Source organism: Channa argus, chromosome 22 (assembly GCF_033026475.1).
Source record: "Channa argus isolate prfri chromosome 22, Channa argus male v1.0, whole genome shotgun sequence".
Classification (NCBI taxonomy): domain Eukaryota; kingdom Metazoa; phylum Chordata; class Actinopteri; order Anabantiformes; family Channidae; genus Channa; species Channa argus.
Genome location: NC_090218.1, coordinates 6,401,729 through 6,425,783, shown reverse-complemented (window position 1 = coordinate 6,425,783; position 24,055 = coordinate 6,401,729). Strand labels below are relative to the sequence as shown.

The following is a 24,055-nucleotide window of genomic DNA, read 5'->3' as shown; positions in this document are numbered from 1 at the left end:
GAAAATCCTTTTTAAAATCGTTCAAAGACCATGTTCGTTCCTCCTGGGACTTCCTTTTTGAATAAAAAAATATGAATGTAGCAGTTATAACTCCAAGGTAAAAGTAGAATTTGTCATGTGAGACTGGGCTAATACAGTATATTATATACTGTAGTGTTTCAAAACTGTGGAGCCTTATTTCTGCAAATGTAAAGACCTAACATGATCACATTGAAAACTAAACTAAAACTAAATAATTATGCATTTTTCTGTAGCAAATTTGCCAGTCCAAACGCAAATATGTGAACCTGTTTCTTCAACAACTGCTGTGATGAACTTTATAACTTCAACGAAATGTTTTTAGCAACTTTATGTGCCCAGCAGTTCACCTTTTAGCCATTTTAGCCCAGTCCCTCTTCAAGAACTTTGACTCGACCGTTCCAAAACATTACTTTTCTTCTGCTTCAAAACTCCTTTGATACAACTTTACAGTCAATTGACTTGCTGTATGACCCACATTCTGCAGTTTACAGTTGATACCTTTTTATTTGTTTGTTCAATTTAGAATTCATAGCTCCGTCTATAATGGCAAACTTTCCTGGTCCAGAGGCAGCAAATCAGGCCCAAATCATGACACTACCAATGCCAAGTTTCACAGATTGGATAAGGTATTATGGCTGTCATCAAACACAGAGCTTCTCATTCAAGCTAAAAATGTACTATTTTAGTCTCATTTATCCACAGCATTTTACACCTAGTATCTACAGTGAAAATATCCGGATTAGGTCATATTTATGTGGTAATAAAGAAGTTTCTTAAAGGTTTCACAAACTTTCAAGCACCAGCGTGTGTGTATATTGTCAAATGCCGAAAACACTTAAAATTAAGATGTGTTTTTGTCTATTGTAATCATAACACACTCAGGAAAAACACTTCACAATTGCTGAAGAAAAATGCTATTTCTCCTTAGACATGCACAAACTATCTGCAATGTTTTCTTTTGTGATTCTTGCTGTGAATATGATTCAAACATCTTCCATCACCGCTGACTCGTGTGATTAGAACACAAAACAGAGCTGATAGGTCTATGAAAAGTGACTTTTCCTATTTTGGTCCAATGTTTTATAGCCAAACATATTGTTGTCACCACTTGGACATTTCACACATGAGGTCAACAGTAAAACTGGAAAGTCACAAGCATTAACTAAATCTCATTATAATTAATTTATTCCCTTCACTGCCACATGTTAAACACATTTGCTGCAGTGTAATAAACATTGACTACAGTACAACAGCCAAGCTGGAAGAACCTCCCTATCCATTCCTTTGAGTTTTCTCTTCTTTGTGTACTATGCTGTTCCTAACTAACTGGATTTTAGGTAAATAAAGTCTGAATCACTGCAGCATTTCTCTCACATTACCTGATGGTATTGTTTTATAGTTTTTAGAGTATATATAATAAAAAATAAGAGGATGCAGTGCTACCTGTTGTGCTGAGGTGCATTTCGGTACAAAGAACCCACTGAAAACTTGAATAAACGTGGAAGGAAGTTTGAGTTAGTTGTTGCCATGGTTCTTACAAGAGATGCCACAGACCTGTAGTAACTCAACAGTTTGCACTTTGTTTCTGATCTCTGCAAACTCACAAGCTGTATGCTCAGTCCGCAGGTGCTCATGAAGGGTAATTGTTTAGCTTTTTTCGCCACATTGTTCCCATAACAAAATACAACTGGGTTTTCAGGAGTGGATGAGGGGCACTTGAAGGTAGCACTGGAAATCGGGTTACAAGTGTGTTTGTGTGTGTGTTTGTGGGTGTTCGTTAGTTCGTTTACCAGTTAAAGTTACAATTCTTTTCCAGTCCAGCAGAAGTGACAATGACTCCCCACCCCCCACCCCGCCCCGGGCGCGCGCTGGTCCCCTGCAACCAGAGCGCGTCACGTTTCCCTGCACTGAGCCTGTTCCAAAATAGACGGCACCCACCCACCCTCACCCTCCTCTGTCCCTGCTCTGTCCCGGTACTCTCTCCTCTCTCTTTCCCTTTCTAGGAGCGTCACGCAGTTCTCTAGCGCGTCTCCTCAGTTAATTTGCACCGACTCCTGGGGACCGGATCGCAGGGGACGAATATCACTGAAAGGAATAAAATCAACAGGAGAAGGAGGGGTGGGCTGTCAGAAACGTGAGAGTTTTCCAGGGAAGAGGGGTCTCCCTAAAATCGGAGGTGAGTTGTCTAATGGTTTGTCCTGTTTGAAATGTGTCAGTGTCGCTGCTGCAGTGGGTGAGTGGTGCGTCACCTTCTTTACTGCACTGCTGGAGAGAAGCGAGCGCGTCTCAGAGCAATGTGACTGTGAATAGTACATGGCAGCTGTCGGGCTACTTTAAGCAGAGCTTCTAAGACCCCCATCTCCATCCTCATTTCCCACCATGTCTCTCCCTCCCTCACACCTACTGTGTTTATGTCTGTTTGTGCAGGCTTTGCGCACTCGCTGCTTCACTTTACGCTCGGTTCATTAGCGATAAGGCTTCACAGAGACGGTGCTCTTCGTTCCGGGACTATTTCGGATCAGGCAGGCGGGTGGGAGGAGCGGCAAACCCGGGTGGGACAGTCCAGTTTGTCATGTCTATATTAGGGAAGTGGCAGTGTCATTCTTTCGCTCTGTCCCAAATCTTTAGAACTGTGCCATGCGCAACAGAGGAGGACTGTCTCACTAACCTCAGGCAGAAGTGAAGCAACACGTCGGAAGGTTCTCTACGTTTGACTTAATTGACTCTGGCCTGCTAGTTTTAGCTCTCCTCCCAGTCAGACTGGACACGCATTTGGGATTCGCTTGTACCGTCACATATTTAGAGTTTTAGGCGACTGAGGGGTTCGCATTTTCAAATTACACATATAAATATCAACTACCTAAGTATAATTTACGATTATTCGTATATTGTTCTACGCTTCATGCAGTGGAGGTCATAGCACCAGACTGCAGGAGAGCTTCTTCATCTCTATGTCAGCACTTTATCTGGAACAAACACAGACAGACTTCATACTTTGTACATACAAGAATGTATAATCTTGTGTTTGCCCTGAAATGCGTCTCACAGAATGTAAAGCTTCCGGAAAATAGCTTCTGTCATCCCATCAGTCGGTTTGTTTCCTGCATCCCTCAGCCGTCACTTCAGTTGTGTGCTGATTGTAACAGTGTGAAAGTAAGATGTCATCACTTTGCTTTGGGTCACTAATTGTTCGCCATGTGCCTGAGATATTTCCACAGAAAATGGCCTCAATTGGATCTTGTTATGGTTCCAAGAGACAGATATTTTGAGTTTATTATCCAATAACAATAGGATGAACTCTGCTGTATGTTTCTGACACGGACTAATGCAGGCCTACTTTGTTGGAATTTTTTTTTTTTTTTTTTTTTTTGGATACAAGTGCTATGTGAGGAAACCTTTTACTTTTAGGCTTATTTAAGCCAGTGTAGTCAGGCAAGTGTTAGAAACTGTGGGAATCAGTGTACATGTTGTATTATATGGTTGTCTGTTCCTTCTATCTGAGTGTTTATCTTTCATGTTAGGCCATCGCATAGTGTTTGTTGGGACAATCAACTATTATTATCACCACTGATGGCAGGCACTGTTATAGAATATCTCCTGGTCTCTCTGGCTTGGTGCCTCTGGGAACTACAGGACAGCAGGTTGTCAGTCAACACGCAGCCTGAAAACATATTACAGAGAAAAAAACAGAGTATTAAAAGCCACTGAAGTATTTCTTCACAACATCAAATATTTATGACAAAATAAGCAACATCAAGGTTAAAAATATTTTTTAAGGGGATCATGCATTTCTTAAGAGTTTAACACTCACATCTGTTTAATCAGAGCAGTGTATGTTTGGGTTTGATCAGATTTGATTGACAGTGAATAAACGAACATTGATCACTGGATTCGGATTTTAAACGATGTCGGATTGGTGCATTTGCCCAGTGCAGTAAAGAGAGGGATGAAGTGTAACAAATGCAACAGCTATAACCGTGATAGTCTATGGTGTCCTCTAGTACCTGTGACTATGATAATATTATAATAATTACATTTTTTTATTATTATTTAATTATTCTTATTCTTCTCATTATTATGATTATTTATTATGGCCTGCTGGAGATTTTAGTCTTATATTTATTTTTAAATGTTGATGATGAAGTTTGTTTAACCTTTTCAAGCTCAACTTTTTTACCCCTTCATAACCCCCCCCCCCCTTCTTTCTTCTGTTCACAAACCTCACCATCACTACCCATTCCTTGTCTCCCATCACCTGCTTTTTCATTTCCTTCCTTCTTCCACTCACCCCAGCCATGAGTCGCAGCATTGTGCGGCAGAGTAAGTTTCGCCACGTCTTTGGCCAAGCGGTCAAGGCCGACCAGGGCTATGATGACATCCGTGTTTCCAAGGTGACATGGGACAGCTCCTTCTGCGCCGTCAACCCAAAGTTCCTGGCAGTCATTGTTGAATCGAGTGGAGGGGGAGCCTTCCTGGTCCTGCCCCTCTCTAAGGTCAGTGGGGTCAAAGGGAAAACATTTCTAGTATCTAAGAGTTCTAAGAGTATTTTTTCTGGTGCATGTGCTGAATTTGTAAGTAAATCTTTATCTTATCATTATTTTCTATATTCAAATCTTAAATTATTAATTCATGTGCTCTAAAGACAAAGTTGTTAAAACCTATTGTACCTATTGTCAGAGTAGAACATCAGGATGTTATGAATTTTGAATTATTGGCAGAGCCTCAGAAATATTGGTCTATTGGGATCAGGAAAAAAACTTTAATGATCCTCTGACCTTTCTGCTGCCATGAGATTGACATTTGAGGTTTCAAGTGAAATCTCTCCAGAGTTGGATACATTTTAATTATTTTATTTTAATATCTTTGATTCTCCCATGACCTTTCCTTTAGGAACACCATGAAGTCAAGCATTCAAATAGTTTACTTTTTAAATTGAATCCCTCCTGCAATTTGTAATTAGTAAATGCTAACATGCAAAATTAAGAACAGCCGGAGCTGTTAACGTGACTTTCTTTGTCTGGTTGCTTCACTGCTTCCACCAGAATTGCACTATATTTTTAATACATTCAGTCAATGAACTGTCCCTTTAACTTTGGAAAGAAAGTGTCTGCATTTAAAAATGATTGATATTCATTTTCCTGTTGTGTCATTTGGAATGAGATAACTAATCTTATACAGATGGATTGTACCAGATTTAGCTAATAGCTAAATTCCATCTGCAGCATCTAGGCAGGTACAGTACACATTTTCATATTCAGCTTCATAACAACTCTATTTAGGTGCAGGTCACAGTGTAATCTGGAAAAAAACTGCTGCTGCTGCTATAATTAGCCAAGGCTGCAGCAATTTAATTGATTTAGTCCAGCTAAAGTTAACTGTCCTCACTCTGATCCTATAAGTAATGTGTGTGTGTGTGTGTATAAAGACTTTAGGCCACACGAGTTATAGCAGTTTTACAATATAAATGGGCTGCAGAGTCTAATGAGCAATTTTTCCCTTTTTGAAAGTGAGAAAATAGAATTTACCAGCATGTTAGTGGTGTTAATTGGTGACAAAGATCAAGAAGTCAAAAAATAATATTGACTAGGGAATGCATGTGATTATATACTGGAGTCATAGTGAACAGACGAGCTAAAAATATACACCAACATGCTGCTCCATCCTCCAACTCCCCCCTGTGGGTCCCCAACAGGCCACAGCAAAAACTCCCCCTTCAACGCCTCTTTCTATGGCTATAAATACATCTCCCGTGTGTGTGTGTGTGTGTGTGTGTTTATGTGTGTGTGTGGAGAGAGATATGTCTCAAAAGTTGATACACATGTTCCCACCATAAGAACAGGGACAGATGGAATAAACTAGAAGTGGTATGATGAGTTTAGTTTGCATCATGTTCAAATATCAGTCTCCTGGAAATCTTGTCCGATGCTGCTTTTTCTTTTCTACGCCTGAAAGTTTAGACTTTCACATTTGCTCATTTACATCGGAGAGACATTCACAGAAAGTACTAGATGTCGTTCGAGAATTTGTTCAAAGACAAGCAGTACAACTGCTTCACCTGTCTTATTAAAACACCCTAAATTGTGAGGAACCTGCTCGGCTTTGATGCGACAAGTCCACACACACACGCACGCACACACACCCGCACACACAGAGACACACACAAACACACACATACACATATACAGTCCTAACCCTTTTGTGCATTACTGTTGCTGTGTGTTGCAGACAGGTCGTGTGGATAAAAACTACCCACTGGTGATTGGCCACTCTGGACCTGTACTCGATATTGACTGGTGCCCTCATGATGACAACATCCTGGCCAGCTGCTCGGAGGACTGTACTGCAATGGTAATTACTGTGTGTGTGTGTGTGTGTGTGTGTGTGTGTGTGTGTGTGTGTGTGTGTGTGTGTGTGTGTGTGTGTGTGTGTGTGTGTGTGTGTGTGTGTGTGTGTGTAAATCTGAGTGGGTGAGAGAAGCTGCAATGTATGTGTATGTGGAGCAGTTTGTTGTTCAGTGACTCAGGCAAGAGTCAAAGAGGTGCTGGTTTGTCTCATCCACCTGCTCGTTTAAGGGGACAATAAGTAAGATGCATCAGTCATAGCATCCCCGTGTCTATACCTGTCTGACTGCCTGCCCACCTGTTCCACCTCTTCGTTGCTCTACTCCTCATATTTGCTAATAGCTGCTAATCCTGCCGCTCCAGTCTGTTCCAGTGTGTGTCTCTCAGTCAAGGTACAGAAGAAAATCTCTCATAATTTTTCAGTCTGAGTAGAGATTTTTTTTACAGAGTTGAACTGTTTATTTTTTACATAATAATGGCACTTTGTTAAGAACTTATGTATTCATCCAGCTAATTCCGTCACATCGGGAAACTACTCAAGCAAACCTAGAGGCTGTGCAGGCCTGTCAGTGAAATTTGAATGAAATGTATGAATGTTAAATAATATTTAAATTATAGGTAGGGTGGCTGTAAACACACCCGGTGCCATGACAAGCATACTGTTAAAGAAAGAAGGTCATTACTAAGGTCAGCCAGCAGGGGTCACTGTGAGACCTGGACTACAGGGGAATAATAGTTGTATCATTGATGTTGGTCTGTTACACTATAGTTTCATTATTTGTAAAGCTGAATTACAAACATATTAACAGGTTTTAAAACGCTGTTGTGCAGCTGGGATTTTTATAATTAATCTATAAGTTCTTCATAATTTCTACATTTATGTTTGTGTTCCTACATCATGCCTGCAGATTGATACAATAAAGTGAGAGATTGATGGATAGAACTGCAGTACATAGATTAGTACATAGTACAGAGGCCAAGGTTTCCAGTTTCCAGTTGCCTTGTTTTGACTGTTCAACAGACACCTTATTATTCCATAATGGCAGCACAACAAGAAAATTGGCTGTACTTCATGAAAATATAAGATTAGGTAAATTATATAATGCTATGTAACAATACTCTATAACTTAATAATAAAATCTTATGTTGTTTTTACTGTCGTCAGCATGTGACCATCATAACCTTTTGCTGTTGGTAGTATGACAGCACGTCCGATGACTTGACATGTCTCTGTGCAGTTGTCACTGAGGACAGGACTGCTCACACTTGTTCATAATGACATTGCAGGAATATTTGTGCAATCGAATGACTGAATTGTTGCTTCTTCTGGGGAAGCAGCAGCTGCTGGAATGCTGCTTAAGTGCTGCACGCTTGCCTTTACATGTGAGTGTGTGTATTTGTATACTTTGTCTGTGCACTAGACATAAACAGACAGTTGCAGCTGTCCTGTCTTGGCAGTACTCTGACTGTGAGGCTTTAGAAAAGGCTATGATGTAATTCTCCTTAGCTCACACAGACGGATCATTGTCCAATGTCAAAAGGTTCATTAGAAGAATGGAGCTGTGTGTGTTTTCATGAGCATATGTGGATCATGTCAGTCACCTGCTGTGTGTTGTAACCAAAATGAAACCACAAAAATCCTCTGTTATTGTGACCTTAGAATAAAATGTGTTAATGCTACAGAACAAAGTGCAGAAAGTAGCACGTGTTCAGCTCAGCCATCCATGTTTTTAAAATATACGTAGGCTTTATATGACCGTAATGTTCCAGAGACCAAGGTCATAGCTACCACTGAGGACCCTGAACTCATTTCAGTGGTGTTGTTTCTGCGACTTTAGAGGAGTAAAGAACCAGAGGAAGAGTTTGCATTCAGTAGTTACACTGAAATAACACACAGTCTGGATTTATTGTGAGAATCAAAATAAAACGTTAAATTTAAGCAAAGAATTCTCCTTCAAAGAGGTTTTCCTTTTTCAAAACGGCACATATATACAAAACAGGCAATATATTAGCAGAATATACAGCATTATTGAACAGTTAAAAAATATTAATAATACTTGAAATAAATAAAATAATTATCTTTCTTTCTTTATTTTAGTGGCTTAGAAAACTAATTCTTAGGAGGCTTGATTGTGCATGTCTCCCTTATTCTTGACCAAATTAATGTATAATGGGACATGCTTTAGAAATAAAATGACCTAAATTGTCTGATTAAATGAATGACTTGGTAATTATTATTTTAACTAGCCATGATTTTTTTTTTTTTCCCAAATCTGTGGCAGTGCGCTGAGTTTAATGTAAAATTAAAGATGTGGACCTGTAGTTGTCCACTGTGAAAGAACCAGCCATGAGTTTAACTCGCTGAGGACAAGCCAACCCCAGAACCAACAGGAACAGAAGTGTTGAAACTGACAATGTACCTTATCATATTTTTGAAACTATAGATGGACCAAACATTTGTGAGCCAATAAATTGGGGGAGGATGAGCCAAAACAATACTTTGTTTCTTAAATTTTTAATGAATGTGTAACTATGGCATGGTTTGCTGTGACACACAAAGCACTAATTCATTCCTTCATCCCTCCTCTCCAGGTCTGGCAGATTCCAGACAACACACTGACCCGTCCCCTCTCTGACCCTGTTGTGGTCCTTGAGGGACACTCCAAGCGTGTTGGCATTGTCACCTGGCACCCCACGGCACGCAACATACTTCTCACTGCGGGTAGGTTATATAAGCATGCAAATACCCACATACGGGATGTTTCTTGTTTCCCGTAATCCTTAGTCTAACAGTAATATGTGCGTGTGCCAAACCATACATGAACAGGAATTAGCTTACAAAAGATTTACATTCAGATGGCCTTTTTTCTAAACCCCATCACCCCCTCCCCCTTTAGGCAGTGATAACCTGATTATTATCTGGAATGTTGGGGCTGGTGAGCCCCTCATCTCCATGGACGACCACCCAGACCTCATCTACAGCATCAGCTGGAACCGAAATGGCAGCTTGTTTTGCACCACTTGTAAGGACCGACGCCTGCGTGTCTGCGACCCCCGCAAGAGGGAGGTAGTTGCGGTGAGTGAAAATAAAATTCAAATTCGATTAATTAGTGAGACAAATTCACAAGAAGGAGGCATCGTAGAAGGTAAGGAAATGTGCAGGAAGAGCCAGTAAGACACAGACTCATGGTTTCTCCCCCCAAAAGACTATGAAGTGAAGAAGCACCTCAAAGAGACAGATTTGTGCTGGAGGAGGACCCCACACCCACTTGGTCTTTTCTTCCTTATTTAAGAAACCCTAGAAAGGGTGTTTGCAATAGGTTGCAACCGCATTAAACATTTCAACAGAAAACATTCCAACAGTACAATTCATTCCTGTGCGACTGTGGCACAATCCCACTGTTGATGGTTCGATCCCCGGCTCCTCTGACCACATGTCGAAGTGTCCTTGAGCAAGACACTGAATGAGTGTAGACTATTTACCATTTACCACAATAAGAGTAATTATCTAAACATCATCTACAAACTTATATTAAAAATATAAAACAAAAAAATTAATAAGTTTAAAAAAATGTAAAATCCTGAATAATGGACCATTAAGTGGACGTATGTTAGTTTTTTTTATAACAAGTAGTATAATTTACTAGAACCAAAGGACTTCAGCCCATAGTGAGACAGTAAACCTCATGGAGCAACAAAACATTTAAACAAGAATGTGGATGAAATGGGAGAAAAGCAGTGATTTTGTTTTTTTTTTCGCCTTCAGATCTTTAGCTTTATATTAATGTCTGTCCTTTTGCTGATGAGCAGGAGCGTTTGGCGCCACATGAAGGGATCCGGCCAATGAGAGCCATCTTCACCAGAGACGGAAACATCTTCACCACAGGATTCACTAGGATGAGCCAAAGAGAACTCGGGCTCTGGGACCCGGTAACAAATGATTAAAATTCGCCTGTCGTTCTCAAATTAGAAGGGGCAGACGCTTACAGCATATGCATGTCCACAAAAAATGTAGGCTTTGTTTCCCTCCACAGACAAATTTCGAGGAGCCTATTGCACTGTTGGAGTTGGACACAAGTAATGGAGTGTTGTTACCATATTATGACCCAGATGCAAACATGGTCTACCTCTGTGGAAAGGTACAGAAACAACTGTGTGTGAATGTACTGCTCCCGGATGAAATAATAACAACTTAATTGTCGCAACTGTTTGTGATATTTCCTGTGTTTTGAGTGTAGGGGGACAGCAGTATCCGTTACTTTGAGATCACAGAGGAGCCGCCGTATGTCCACTACCTCAACACCTTCAGCAGTAAGGAGCCCCAGAGAGGGATGGGCTTCATGCCCAAGAGAGGTGTGGATGTCAGCAAATGTGAGATCGCCAGGTGAGATACTGACCGTGCAATAAACTACTGGAGAATGGTCCATGACTGTAAATTATATTTGTATGAGGTGCTGTATCCACATCAACTAGCTTGATGTTGACAGTTGATTAGATTTAATTCAGGCCATCTGTCCTCTCATCTTATCAATTAGATAAGCCCCTCAACAAGCAACTGCAAACATGCACTGAAGCTATTTTGTTGTCATTGTTTATGATTCAATGAATGCATTTTGAAGTGGGAATTCACTAAAGCTGTTTCATGAAACCCAAGACTTGTTGTATAATACCTCCCTTGGTGAGGTCGACCTCGCAGTACGTGAAATTGTCTTATGTGACTCACATGACTTTAAGCATTGGGGATAGATTGATAGACATGTATAACATAAACGCAACTTTTCTTCTCCCCATCTTTCTTACTGTTCTCTCAGGTTATACAAACTCCTCGACAAGAAGTGTGAGCCCATCACAATGACGGTACCTAGAAAAGTAAGGACCACTAACCATTGATCATACCCTTTTACTGTGGTGAAAGGCAACTAAGTGCATTTACTCACTAGGTACTTTTACTTTAATGTATTTTTTTTTATATTTAATTAAAATTTTAGAGTGGAATATCGTGTCATTCCAATTCAATTTTCCCTAATATGTAGTTACTAGAGTACTTTTCAGATTATTTTTATACACAGTTGGTTCATTTTGTAAATTATGATGCATCTTTACATATAAACTACAGATACAGCTATTCAAAACCCATCAGTAATAATCATTTGGGTTTCAGTCCTTTTATATTTGTAATGGACTATTTCTTAAAGTGTTGTATCCTCACACTTATACTAAAATAGTTCCACTACTGGACTCGATGATTCCAATTACAACTTCAGTCTGATTTGTTTGGCTTCATTTTCCTCTGAAAGACAAAGATTTTACCAACCGTGTTGCAACAAGTCCCTTGACGAAACCACATTTCATATTTTTGTGCAGTCCGACCTCTTCCAGGATGACCTATACCCCAACACAGCAGGACCTGAGCCCGCCATGGAACCCGAAGAGTGGCTGGAGGGCCGCGACGAGGATCCAATTCTGGTTTCTATGAGGGAGGGGTATGTGCCACCTAAGAGTCGAGAGCTTAAAGTGGCAAAGAAGAACGTGCTGGATTCCAGACCCACCACCCGACGCAGCATGTCCACCTTGGAAACCAATAGCCTGCCAGTAAGTTCTTTATCTTGCCTGTTCTTTCACATACAGTGCATCCACAAAGTAGTCCCAGCGCTTAACTTTTTCCACATTATGTAATTCATTATTTTCCTCAAAATTCTACAAGCAATACCCCATAATTACAACGTGAAAGACGTTTCGGATAGAAAAGAAATTTCTTAAAAATAAAAAACATGGAAAACGTACATAAGTAATCATTGCCTTTGCCCTGACACTCAAAATAGAGCACTGGTGCATCCTGTTTCCATTGATCATCCTTGAGAGGACAATGTCGCTGTGTCATCACAGGGAACACACACCATTAGTTGGATCTAACAGCCGAGAAGTGTTCAACCAACAAGTTGACTTTCGCGTTACTATTGGGACTTTGATTGGTTTACAGGCTCACTGAGCCCAATCCTTGTCATAGACGCTTAGATGTGGCCTTGTTTTGATCCAGAATGCTGGTTGTCGTAGTGTTTACTTTTTATATGCAGCCAAAACAAGTAAGAAAACAGAAAGAAAAGAAAAGTAGGCTTTAAAACCCTTTCTATTGGATAACATGTTTTTTAGACTAAAAGCTTGGTACCATTTTATTCTTTGGATTTATATGGAGAGAATAGTGTAAAGTAATTCAATAAGGATCCAATAACTCTGTGCCCCTGCAAGCATCATAAAATGTACGATTTACAGTCTTGCTGAGTATGAATTCTATTTTGAGAAACTGTTATTGCTGTGTCCTCCAATCTTAAATTGGTTTATGTCATTGGAATTGTGAGGTTTTTAACAAGGTATAGTTTGATTTTGTTTGGGATAGACTGGTGCAAATGTTAACTACTTCAGGTGATTATGTGTTTGTCTCACGGGCGACCCAGAATAACCACTCCTCAGTAAAAGGCACATCACAGCCCACCTGAAGGACTCTCAGACCATGAGAATTCTTTGGTCTGATGAAACACAGATTTAACTCTTTGGCCTGAATGCCAAGTGTCATGTCTGGAGGAAACCAGGTGCCCCTCACCACCTGGCGAGTAACATCCCTACAGTAAAGCATGGTGGTGGCAGGATCATCCTGTGAGGATGTTTTTCAACAGCAGGAACTGGGAGACTAGTCAGGTTTTCATCAAAGATGTCTCTGTACTCATCTTTTAATCAATCTTTCTCTTTAACCTGAAAGTCCTTGAGTGGCCCAGCCAGAGCCCAGACTGGAACCCAATTAAACATCTCTGGAGAGATCTGAAAATGCCTGTGCTAAAAAAAGAAAAAAGAAACTCCCCAACAATCAGTGTGCCAAGCTTGTAGCATCATACTCAAAAACACTTGAGGCTGTAATTGGTGCTGAAGGTACTTCAACAAAGTATTAAGCAAAGGTAGTGAATACTTATGTGATTTTTTTAAATGTATTTATTTATTTTTAAATACATTTGCAAACATTCAAACAAACTTCTTTCATACTGTCATATGGGTTATTGTTTGTAAAACTTTGAGGAAAATATTGAATTTAATGCATTTTGAAATAAGGCTGTAACATAACAAAATGTGGAAAAAGTTAAGGGCTGGGAATTCTTTCTGGATGCACTGTAATCTATGTAAACTACTGTTTGTCATATTACATTACACTTATAGCATCATATTACTTATCTAATATGCTTTGATATTCCAAGATTCAAACAACGTTATTGATCAGTTAGGGAAATTGTGTTGCCTTGTTACAGCTGCTCTTCACGTGAAAAGAAAAGAAAGGAAAAAAAACTTCAAATAAGACATAAACAAGTACAAACTACTGATCAATGAGTAAGAAAATACCCAGACTGGTCAGTTGACTGTGATCAGTCTCTGGCTGAAAGTGCTCCTCTGTGCAGCCAGCAGGCAGTGGAGTGGGGTGGGAGGGATTGTCCAGGATTGGGACGAGTTTGAGAGGAGCCACAATCAGAGGGTCCAGCTCGTCCCCAAGGACAGAACCAGCCCCCCTTATTAGTTTGTCCAATCTATTACTGTCTGCCAGCTTCCACGTTCAGTGTGATCATGTTTGTAGCTTTATTGCACACATTTATACTTAATAATTCAGTTTAGCGGCCTGTAATCTGATGGCTCCATTACTACTAAGAAATGTGTCTCTCTTTTTAACCCTTTGTTTCTCTTTTCTGTTTATACCTGCCCACAACTTTGTTTCTCCAAAGTTTCTTTCTTTGTTTTCGTTAATTTTATCTAGTTGCTCGCTGTCTTTGACCTATTTTTCCTCGTTTCTTTAATTTCCCTTCCCTGTCTATCTTTTTTTATTTTCTCTGTCCGTTTCCCCTCTTTCCCCTCCTCTCCACTCTGCCTTCTTCTCTTCCTGTCCAGCCTGAGTTGCTTGAGAGGTTGTTGGAGGAGATACAGAAACTGAAGGCCACAGTTTTGTCTCAGGAGAAGAGAATCTGTGACTTGGAGAATAAGCTTTCCCAGTACACAAATGGCACTGCCTGATGTGCATGTAAACACACCTTCTGAAGAACTGGTCTGAATATCATATAAACACATTTCGCCTGCATTACCAGGGAAACACTGTCCTACACACTCTAGCTGTGTTACTTCTTTAAAAGGTACCACTACGTGCATGGATGCTGGATGCAAACTCCAACAAATAACATACATAGTATAATTGTTTTGTGGTTGATTTCACTCGATCCGCATCCAATTTTGCCACAGTGTACCCCTTAATGTTGTGGGAAAATTATTTTAAGATGCTCACACAGATTACAAGGACTTGAAAAGAATGAAAAATTAAGTGGGTTAGAGAGACATACGCACGTTTGGTTAAAGGTTTGCAGAACGTTGACCATGCTCACACTTTTCCACTTTAAGTAAAATGGTAAGAACTCGATGCCAGAAAAACGGTCTGGAACGCTTTTTGAATTGTATTTTTGTTTTTTTGCATCAACAAACTCCTTAAGTGCATAATAATTAACATACTTACACCACCCATAAACACACACGTATTTGCCTCATGTTTTCTATCAGGTGAACACTGACCAGTTTTTTTTTTTTTTTCAATAAGTGTGTCTAAAAAACCTTTGAAAATGTAAATAGTGATTTGAAAAAAAAAAAGAAAAGAAAACCAGAGAAAAATTGTTGAACTTGTAGCAAAATATGAAAAAACTAACTTGTGTTCTGTAAAGGATTAACATTAGACACATTATGACAATAAACGTTTTGTTTTATAAAAATGCCTGAAAATTCCATCTGTTGTTACAGCATCCAACCGCCATCTAACCATATCTCACAAATATGTAGTGAGACATGGTGGTGACTCTTTTTACACTGTATAAAGTGGCTAGATGGTCTTTAACTGTCTCAGTGTACAGTTAATGAGCTACATAACTTTGTTTTACAAGAAATATGTTTCAAAACCTTAATCTTAATGTAGACAGACGCTGTCGCAGCTTCCTGTGACCCAGACCTACAGAACAGAACTTCAGAAAGTGCAGAGATATTCACTTCTAATACAAATTAATTTTCAGTTCCATCCGAGTGCTAGAATAATTTGAACACTGGCTTTGATATGGAATTACTGGATGTTCAGATCTGCCAGTATCAGGAACCCTAGTACCAGTGTGCTTAAGTAAAGAAGAAGCACAGCTGATATTGAGACAGCAGCACTGTAGAGACAGGAGCCTTCATTACCCACCCGGTCCACAACCAGCAGCTCCATAAATGAAGAACAGCAAGAGGCACTGTAGGAAACCAGTGTTGTGTTCTCGTTCCCTGGGGCAAGGTGGGTTATCATGGTCCCGTTGCCTTGTATGAGGCTGACATGGTCGACACCTGTCCCTCCGGCCCCATCGGTCACCTGGATGGAGAGTTCCCATGACGAGAAGCTGCAGTTTCTGGAGCAGTTGGACTGCTTGCTGAGCAGCTGACACACAGGAGGCATGAAATCGGTCACCTATAACGGGGAGGAGAAAAATCACACTTTATTTTATGGTTTTTCATTTTCAAATCATTGTAAAATAATTTCTAAGAAACTGATTAAAGGTGATATCTGATTTGTATCGAATTACTGACTGAAAAAAAAGCAAAAGATAAGAAAACATAAGGTCCTTAAATGTGTTTATTGATAAAGTGGAGTTTACATTAATTCAGAGCGTAAAATTGACCTCAGTTCTGGATCTTCATTGGGAGCATTACCGTGTTAACAACAGAGACACGCAGCACAACGTAGTTGGTGTCGGTTCCTCCTGGAGCTTCAGCTTCAATAGTCAGAGTGACATCAGTACCGGATGGGGTGTTGAGGGGTGCTGAGATGTTTACTGTACCATTGGCGCTGCCACCACTTTCCAGGACTAAACTGGTCGGAGAGGTTAAGTTAAAACGTTGTTGGTTGTTGAAGGCTCGGATGGTGAAGTTTCCTCCTATTTCACTGCTCATCACAGAGAAGGGCACAGAGAATGGTGTTCCTGGTACTAAGATGCTATCTGAGTTAGCCTAAAACCAGAGGGAATCAAAGAAAAGTCAAAGTAAAAAGGCTTTTGATAACATAGATCAATTTACACTGTGAAATCAGTACAAGAAAAAGAGCATGAGCAAAAAGGTAAAGTGAGCAAAATGTCCAGAAGGTGGCAGAACACTGTGTGTGACATCAGAGGTAAACACAGAGTGCAAAGGGTAAAAAACATAAGGTCCTCAAAGGGTAACACGTCTGTATTAACAGGATTAGTCACTCTGAAACAACTGTATTGCATAAATTAGTGACGTTTAGTCCTAAAATGATCAGGTATTTTTCATACCACACTGAACCTTGACAAGTTTGATCTTTAACTAAATTTGCTAAAACTAATATATTAGTAAGTTATATATATATTAGTAAGCTATAATGTATATATGATAGAATATATCTTAAACTAAAAAACTAAATGGAAATTCAGATAGAATCCTAAAATAAAACACATTTGCAAATACAAAACTATTATAACCTTTGCAGTGACAAAGTGCTCCATGAACCCTTACACTGCTGCCTATGCTCTCCTGTTAATGTGATGATCTAAGATGGATACTCACAGCGACAATCAGATTGGAGGTCCTGAAGTTAGTGGGTGACTGTCTTTGGAAAACTATTTGCGGTACACTATTGACCTGCCCCTTCATTCGCACCGCAAACTCCGCTGATGGCATCCTGTCAAACTGGGCTAAAAAGGAGTCATTCCCCTGTGGCCCCACAACTCCTTTAATCTCCATTGAATTTGATGAATCAATCAGAGCGACTTCTGTCACTGTAGCAGATCCGCTTCCCGTTACAGACACCAACAGGTTACCACTGACACCTTTAATAGAAAAGAAGATTCCTCATTTCTGACTTTGTGATTTTACGACATCATATAATTCACATCAATTCACATTTAAACACTTTTCTTACCTGCTTTGGGACGTCTGTCAAGAGCCTCATATCCTTTGGATGGACCCTGCGATGCCTCCACAAAGTTAAACAGGAAGTCAACAGGACTGTAACCTGCAAAAACGGTATGATAAACAATGATAAACAACTACTCAAACCTACTTGCTTTAATTTTTTTTTTTTTTTATCATTTGCCAAATTATCCTGTGAGGTTTAATGATAGAGGTGTAGTTAAATAACTATGCTTTATCTTTATTTAGAGAAAAGGAATTGAAACATTTCCATTAAGAAACAAACTCATGTTTTAGCTTTAAGATAAAGCTCAGCTTTAGCAAGCAGCTCTGTGACACAGGTGCTTGAGGTTAGTGGTGCTTTGAAATCCTAAACGCAATTATAGTAAAAACAGATGGCAGGTAAACGCTAAACACAAATGTATCACTAAAGCTCTTAGAATTTATCCTGAGGGGAAACTCATGTTACTACATGACATATTGCAACACTTAAAAGATTTAAATTATAAGTAATGTTTAAATAATGGAGTAGATTGTCTAGATACTTCTTCTGGTCCGAATTGGACCAAAGGACAGACGGACGTTTCCACCACTAAAGCCATCATGCAAACAACCCTAAGTATCTCTGATAAAAATATATTCCTGCACCCAAAGAGCACATCAACATTAATAATGTTTTGACACATAATAACTAAGTCTAAGTGGCCCTGTAACACAGAAGTATTTATTTTGTGAGCAAAATGCCTGTGTCTTTCTCACCTATGACTTTCAAAGTGTAAGGATTAGTAGACGCCATGTTAATTTTCCATTGTCCAACTTCTTTTTTTAGCTGCAGGGTCTTGAAATTTCCAACCGAGTGGGAGGCAGTGATCAGTGATCCTGTTGAGTCTGTGCTTTGCTGAGTTTCCCCTTCAAACAAAATATAGGAATAAACACACTGACAGGAAAGAATTAATGTTGTAATACAATGGTGACATTACGTGTAATGATAGATTTTCAAAAACACAATTTTACAGGGAAAAGACTAATACTGCAGATAAATGTCTGATTTACAGCTGTGTCATTACCAGACCACCTTTCTTTATAAATGTTTTTAATTCCTGTGGTATCTTTAAATATTTCCCAATTTGTATTAGAATGACCATTTTGCAAGTAATTCACCAGCAGGCTCATTCCTGTTACGCAAACGCTGAATAAATACAATTTCAATCGATAAAAGTGAGTCCACTGAACTAAAGTGCAACATGCAGCTATAAAAGCAAACACTGCAAGTCTGCTTGCAGTTCTGGGAACAACAGGAAATTACAAATGTTATATATAATATACATACAATGAATTACACATAAATCTTACATAACGTAAAGATTTTAAAAAGAAAGACTGTATTACCATTGGGGCTGATGAGAGTGAAAGTGACAGAGCTCCCAGTGATGTAAACTGTAGGACTTGTCACTGTTCCATCCAATATAAAAAGGAAGCTATCGGCCACACCGGGGCTCCTGGATGCCTGCAGAAGGGTCACCTAGAAAATTACATCAAACACAAGAAACAAATGAAACCTCTGAATGGTCAAAACTAACGAAAGGTGACATCTTTGTGACATTACCAGAGAGGATCTCGTGGACTCCGCTATGAGGCTGCTGGCCACGGGGAGTTCACTTTTTGTGACTTCAATGGCCTGACCTCCTGAGTACTGGGCCAGGTCTCTGTACAGCTGAGCCTCTGATGCAGTAATCCTACTTTGCTGTTGCCCGTTGTCATCACTCCGTCTGCGGCGGTTACTTGCTGTTGAGGCAGTGATCATGAAGTTTACCTGGAAAGAACTCTAGGTCATCCAAATCTGAAAGCCACACATGCACACACACCCATATACTTTTTCCTTTTCTTTATAACATTGTTACTTAAAATTCTGTTGCTTACATATGTCAGTACCCATTTCAAATAACTTCCCATAAAATCTATTATATAATTTAAAATCCTCCTTCTTACATATAAACCTCTAAATGATCAAGCTCCTCATTATCTGAAAGGCCTCATTGTGCCATATTATCCCAAACAACCACTCCGATCTCCACCCACCCTGAGACTGGTTCTGCTGGAGGTTTCTTCCTCTCCACTGTTGCCTAGCGCTAGCTCAAGGGGGATTTGTTGGGTTTTCTCTATACACATTTATAGTCTTTAGTAAAGTGTAAAGTACCTTGAGTTGCTATTGGTGCTCCATAAATAAAGTTTAATTGAATTAAAGGAAGGAGTGAATTTGGTATTTTTCCTTCGCAGTAATTATCATACTCATCAACTAACTGTTCAGGCTCTACGATGCTTCATGCTACATTTGAGAAAGTTTACATACACTTATCATACATGTTCATAATACTGTTGGTGGCAGTATTGGATGACCAAGCACTGTGATTGGATAGTATTTTTAGTTATAGTAATAAAGTATAGTGTTCTTTCAAAATGTATGTTATACAATCATTCAGACTTTGAAAAAAGTACCTAAGAAAACCTGAAAATGACAATCATGTCCACTATAAGTGGACACATCGAAGAAATAGTTTTGAAATTAAACCTTGTAAATCTAGAATTCATGGCAGAGCTACTTAGATTGTACAGGTGTACTTAATAAAGTGGCCAGTGAGTGTAGAACTTTGTAGATACTAACCACTGTTTGTGTCTGCTCGATGAGAGCAATCACTGTGCTTTTCAAGTATCCATCTTTAGAAGGGGCATCGGTGAAAAGAAAGATCTCAGAATTTGTAGGAGCACCGGATAAAGCCAGCTGTGCGCAGAGAGTGTGGCATAGCAAAGATAGGTTTAGTTTTACAACCTTTTGTACATTAAAAGGTTTTTTAAGGTGGTCTCAAAGACATCATAGCACCTGAAGCCCTGAGAGACTCAATTCTGCTTGATCATCTCCTCCGCTTGCATTTAGTGAATTTATAGCCTTCTTGAAGACATTAGGGTCAGTAGTCTTTATCAGTGGCCCAAAGCCTGAAGTTCGTTCGGAGACAAAAAAAAAAAATCTTCATCAAATCACAACGGCATGATCAATTTTTAGTGGGAACATTTTAAAGTTGCCTAAAAACAAAGATTGAGAGGTAAAACCTACGGATTGCTACTGTACCTACCAGGATCGTTGAAGGTTACAAGAACATAAAGTGAAGGCTCATCTTCTGTTCCCACTTTACTGTTGATTATAGACGAAGTTATGCTTTTTACTGCGTCAATGACATCGCTCATGCTTCTCGTGGTGTCGATCACAAAACAAAGAGCATCACCGGATCCTCTGGTGATTCCCAGCATCCTGAGGAATGAGAGAGAAACAACAACAACATCAACAACAACAACAAAAAAGATAAATAAAAGCCTTTCAGCTACAGCTGAATACCAATGGCAGGTGTAGAATAGGTTTCCTACTGTAGGAATAATTTGTCACCGACGGCCCCTCGAATGTCCTCTAGTAGCTCACTCGTGGCAGCTTTCGCCACGTTCGCTGCTTCAGTGTGGAGATATCCATGACTGGAATCAAAATTGTCTTTGTTGATTCCACCTTTAGGCTCAGTATTACTTGTCAGATCAAATGTTCCTCCATGGCTACATTTCCCTGTTACACAAATGAGGTGGAAAAAAAAAAGATACATCTCTCTTGAAGAAAATACCAGGTTTTACCAAGGACTATGCATATTGTTGTGTAATAATTAAAGAAAGCTTCACTTAAAAGAACTGCTGAAGGTTTTAACAGCAGTATTAAATGTAATCCTTTATAAAACCGAATTAAAGAGACACTACTGGGAAATGAGCTTTAATAAAATATTGGTCATTTTTATTTTATATACTTTTAGTGAGGGGAGAAAAGCATATTGGTATAAGCAAAAAGGGTGCATTGCTAACAGTATACAACATAAGAGCATCATCAGGAAACAGAATAAAGCCATAATCATATGATCAGAATATAGCCAGCTATAATAATTTAATCTTAATTATTTTTGATTTTATAATTGTTGCAAGCCATGATCGTAATTGAGTAAAAAAATGTCATTAATTGCACTCCCCTAGAAATTATTGTGATTTATATTGCCACAGATGATCCTGTAGTGTAATGCTTGTATGACTGTGGTGGAACCTCTCAAAAATCAGTAGTAGTTAAATGAATCATTTACCTTTTGGTTTGCTGAAACCAAAATACCCAGTGGTCAGTATCTTCTCCTGCACGATATCCTCCAAAATGTTGTTATTGCAGTTGTTTCCATCACAGCTGCGACATGTTGCCCTGCTTTTATCTGTGGAAAAATGTTGATTCGACACTCGTGTTTTCTTTTTATGAAAGGACTCCTTTAAATTCACATCCAAACTGCATTGCTGATCGGTTTCTGCTGTCTCTTTGTTAATGCAGCCAAAAACCCAAACAAACGTTATGTCACAATTTCTTTACCTGCAATGTTGCCAATGCTGGTGTCTGACCTGATCAAATTCGAGTTGGGGAATTTGTTCCCCAGTTCCACCCAGTTACTGTGACTGTAGAAGTCCTTCAGGATGATACAAGAAGATGGGGAATAGGCAATTATTTGATGTTTTAAAACAGTCGAAACACATTCAGTATTGCTTCGACATACATTAACAAATACCTGTAAAGAGTGTAAAATCTCTCCCAGTTTCTTCCTGGCTCCCTCAAAATTTTTTTCCTTGTTGCTTGCTTTCACAGCCTGGATTCCATCTGTGATGATCTTCCTTCCTTCCACAATCATTTCTCTATCAAAGTGAAATTCTGGATCAGCGAAATGAGCAATGTCCACCCATGCATTTCTCAGTGTGATGGATGTGATGGCAAGCTGAAATCTCTCTGAATTTGGCGCTTTGCAGGCTGCAGCAACAGCCTCTGCGGTGAATGGCTGTGCCTGCACAGACAAAGTCACACCCACTTACTAACATTACCAAAGGAAATGTGATCGTTTTTGGAGAAGTAACTTGATTTAAGTGAATACTTACAGGAAAAGTGAAGCTTGTCCCATCAGTTCGTGCCAGAGCATAACACACCTGCACAGTGGTGTTTAAAATAGCACTTTGAGTGATTTCCAGGTGAGTCAAATATGGTCCTGGACGTATCTCAAAGCCCAATGTTTCAGTGTGCAGTAGCAGAATGCACAACAAAGTCACACCGGAAGACATCACTTCTAAAGCTGGTAAATAATCTAGGGAAGACAGAAACTACAGCTTAATTTAAAGATCAACATCCTGATCAATATCCCTCAATATCCAGTGGTGACAAAGTTTTTTGTTTTTTTTTGCTGTTAGGGGTTCAGTGTCTTGCCCAGAAACACTCGACATATAGCCAGGATCGGGCATCAAACCACTGACCCTGTGGTCCATGGATGACTGCCTTGCCAAATGAGCAAAAGCTGACAGTGATTTTTCTAAACACTCCTTTATTCTGCATAAATATGCCAAAAAATGTCAGAATACAAAAAAAAGTCCTATTAAATAAAGGCTTCAACTCAACAATGTTAATCATTGTTGAGGTCGCAAACTCTTCTTGGCCATTGCAAGAAGAAAAAACAACTATTTTTTAGCTTTAAACAATCTTTCAGCGACTTGTGTGTTTCGGGTTGTAATCTTGCTGGATCATCCACTTTCTGTTGAGTGTCAGTTCAAAGACAATTACCTGGCATTTCTGTCAGGTTTGTTTGAACAGCTCAGAATTCCAAGCTGTCTGCTGCAACGTTTCAAGTTTCACTCTCATAACTTACATTATGGTTTAAAGGATTAGATATACCTCAGCTGTGTCCCCATTTGTTTTGAGCAATTATTGGAAATATCATAATAATTATTTTGGTTGGTGACTAAAAATGCAGACTGGAATGACTTGTTTTGAGAATTTGACTGCTAGTCCTGTGGCCAGATGCCTAAAACTCTGTAAAATCATGATTAAAACATTGTGTATGCTGAAACATGGAAATGTGCATATGCATTCTTGTCATCAGATCTATTGAGAGGCTCAGATAATTGACAGGTTATCTGTTCGATAAATTTCAATTATTGTGGAAATGAATGCTTGTGCACATGTCTTTATTTCCATTCCCACATTGGGCCATGAATGAAAGTCATTTTTCAATCAGTGGTTTTCTTCCATAATAATTATTGATATAATTTTATAACCAACTAGTTCATCATACAGGCTTTTACAGTAGCCAAGGATGTTATAATTAATCTCAAGAACAACATGATCTGAACAACAGCATTTATAGCGTTTATCATTATAAATCATAGATTTGCAGGCAAATGAGTGTAAATGCTTTTCCATTTATGTTATGCAATTTTTATACTTATAAATGCTTTAAGAAGTTTACAAATTGTACTAACAGACCCAGAACGTGAGCACTATAGAAAAGACATTTGTTCTTTCTTAAAAGCGTAAAATTATGTGAACTCAGGAAATACCAAAAAAAAGAAACAAAATTAAAAATGAAAATAAATTCTATACAAAATACTTTTTGGTAGAAAACTGACTGCATTATTTTCTTTTTGTGAATCAAATTTGGTATGTTTAGACCAGGACACATTTAATATTGTAGCATACTGGTCTGTGTATAAAGTTTAAAGAGTACCCTACCTGGGGCCAGATGCTCTCCTGTATGTCATACCATTCTTGTGTTAACACCATATTTATACTGCTTAATGCCTGGGGTGGAGTCATGGGACTTGCTTTACCTGTTGCTTTGGTATGATTCAATAAAACA

General features: G+C 39.2%; 2 protein-coding genes across 4 annotated transcripts; one reads left to right on the top strand and one right to left on the bottom strand.

Moving 5' to 3' along the window:
- The first annotated feature begins 2,062 nt into the window (after nucleotides 1-2,062).
- Nucleotides 2,063-15,123, top strand: coro6 (coronin 6). Of its 3 annotated transcripts, none has more exons than XM_067491621.1 (11): nucleotides 2,063-2,197; nucleotides 4,315-4,514; nucleotides 6,247-6,369; nucleotides 8,955-9,084; nucleotides 9,260-9,438; nucleotides 10,173-10,292; nucleotides 10,397-10,501; nucleotides 10,601-10,746; nucleotides 11,174-11,231; nucleotides 11,727-11,954; nucleotides 14,283-15,123. In XM_067491621.1, the coding sequence occupies exons 2-11, from the start codon at nucleotides 4,317-4,319 to the stop codon at nucleotides 14,403-14,405; spliced, it is 1,410 nt and encodes a 469-aa protein (XP_067347722.1). In that variant the 5' UTR covers nucleotides 2,063-2,197; nucleotides 4,315-4,316; the 3' UTR covers nucleotides 14,406-15,123. The 3 variants fall into 3 exon arrangements, with proteins under 3 accessions (XP_067347722.1, XP_067347721.1, XP_067347723.1); XM_067491620.1 differs by having other exon boundaries at nucleotides 14,152-15,123; XM_067491622.1 differs by having other exon boundaries at nucleotides 14,120-14,323.
- Nucleotides 14,948-23,943, bottom strand: LOC137107718 (von Willebrand factor A domain-containing protein 7-like). Its single transcript, XM_067491619.1, has 16 exons — nucleotides 23,929-23,943; nucleotides 22,308-22,510; nucleotides 21,947-22,216; nucleotides 21,754-21,847; nucleotides 21,482-21,601; nucleotides 20,739-20,925; nucleotides 20,450-20,625; nucleotides 20,200-20,312; nucleotides 19,984-20,100; nucleotides 18,928-19,134; nucleotides 18,711-18,843; nucleotides 18,081-18,230; nucleotides 17,332-17,424; nucleotides 16,977-17,239; nucleotides 16,107-16,403; nucleotides 14,948-15,864 (listed from the first exon to the last, which is right to left on the bottom strand). Exons 2-16 carry the CDS (start codon nucleotides 22,485-22,487, stop codon nucleotides 15,487-15,489), a joined length of 2,778 nt encoding a protein of 925 aa, XP_067347720.1. The 5' UTR covers nucleotides 22,488-22,510; nucleotides 23,929-23,943; the 3' UTR covers nucleotides 14,948-15,486.
- Nucleotides 23,944-24,055: the final 112 nt, after the last annotated feature.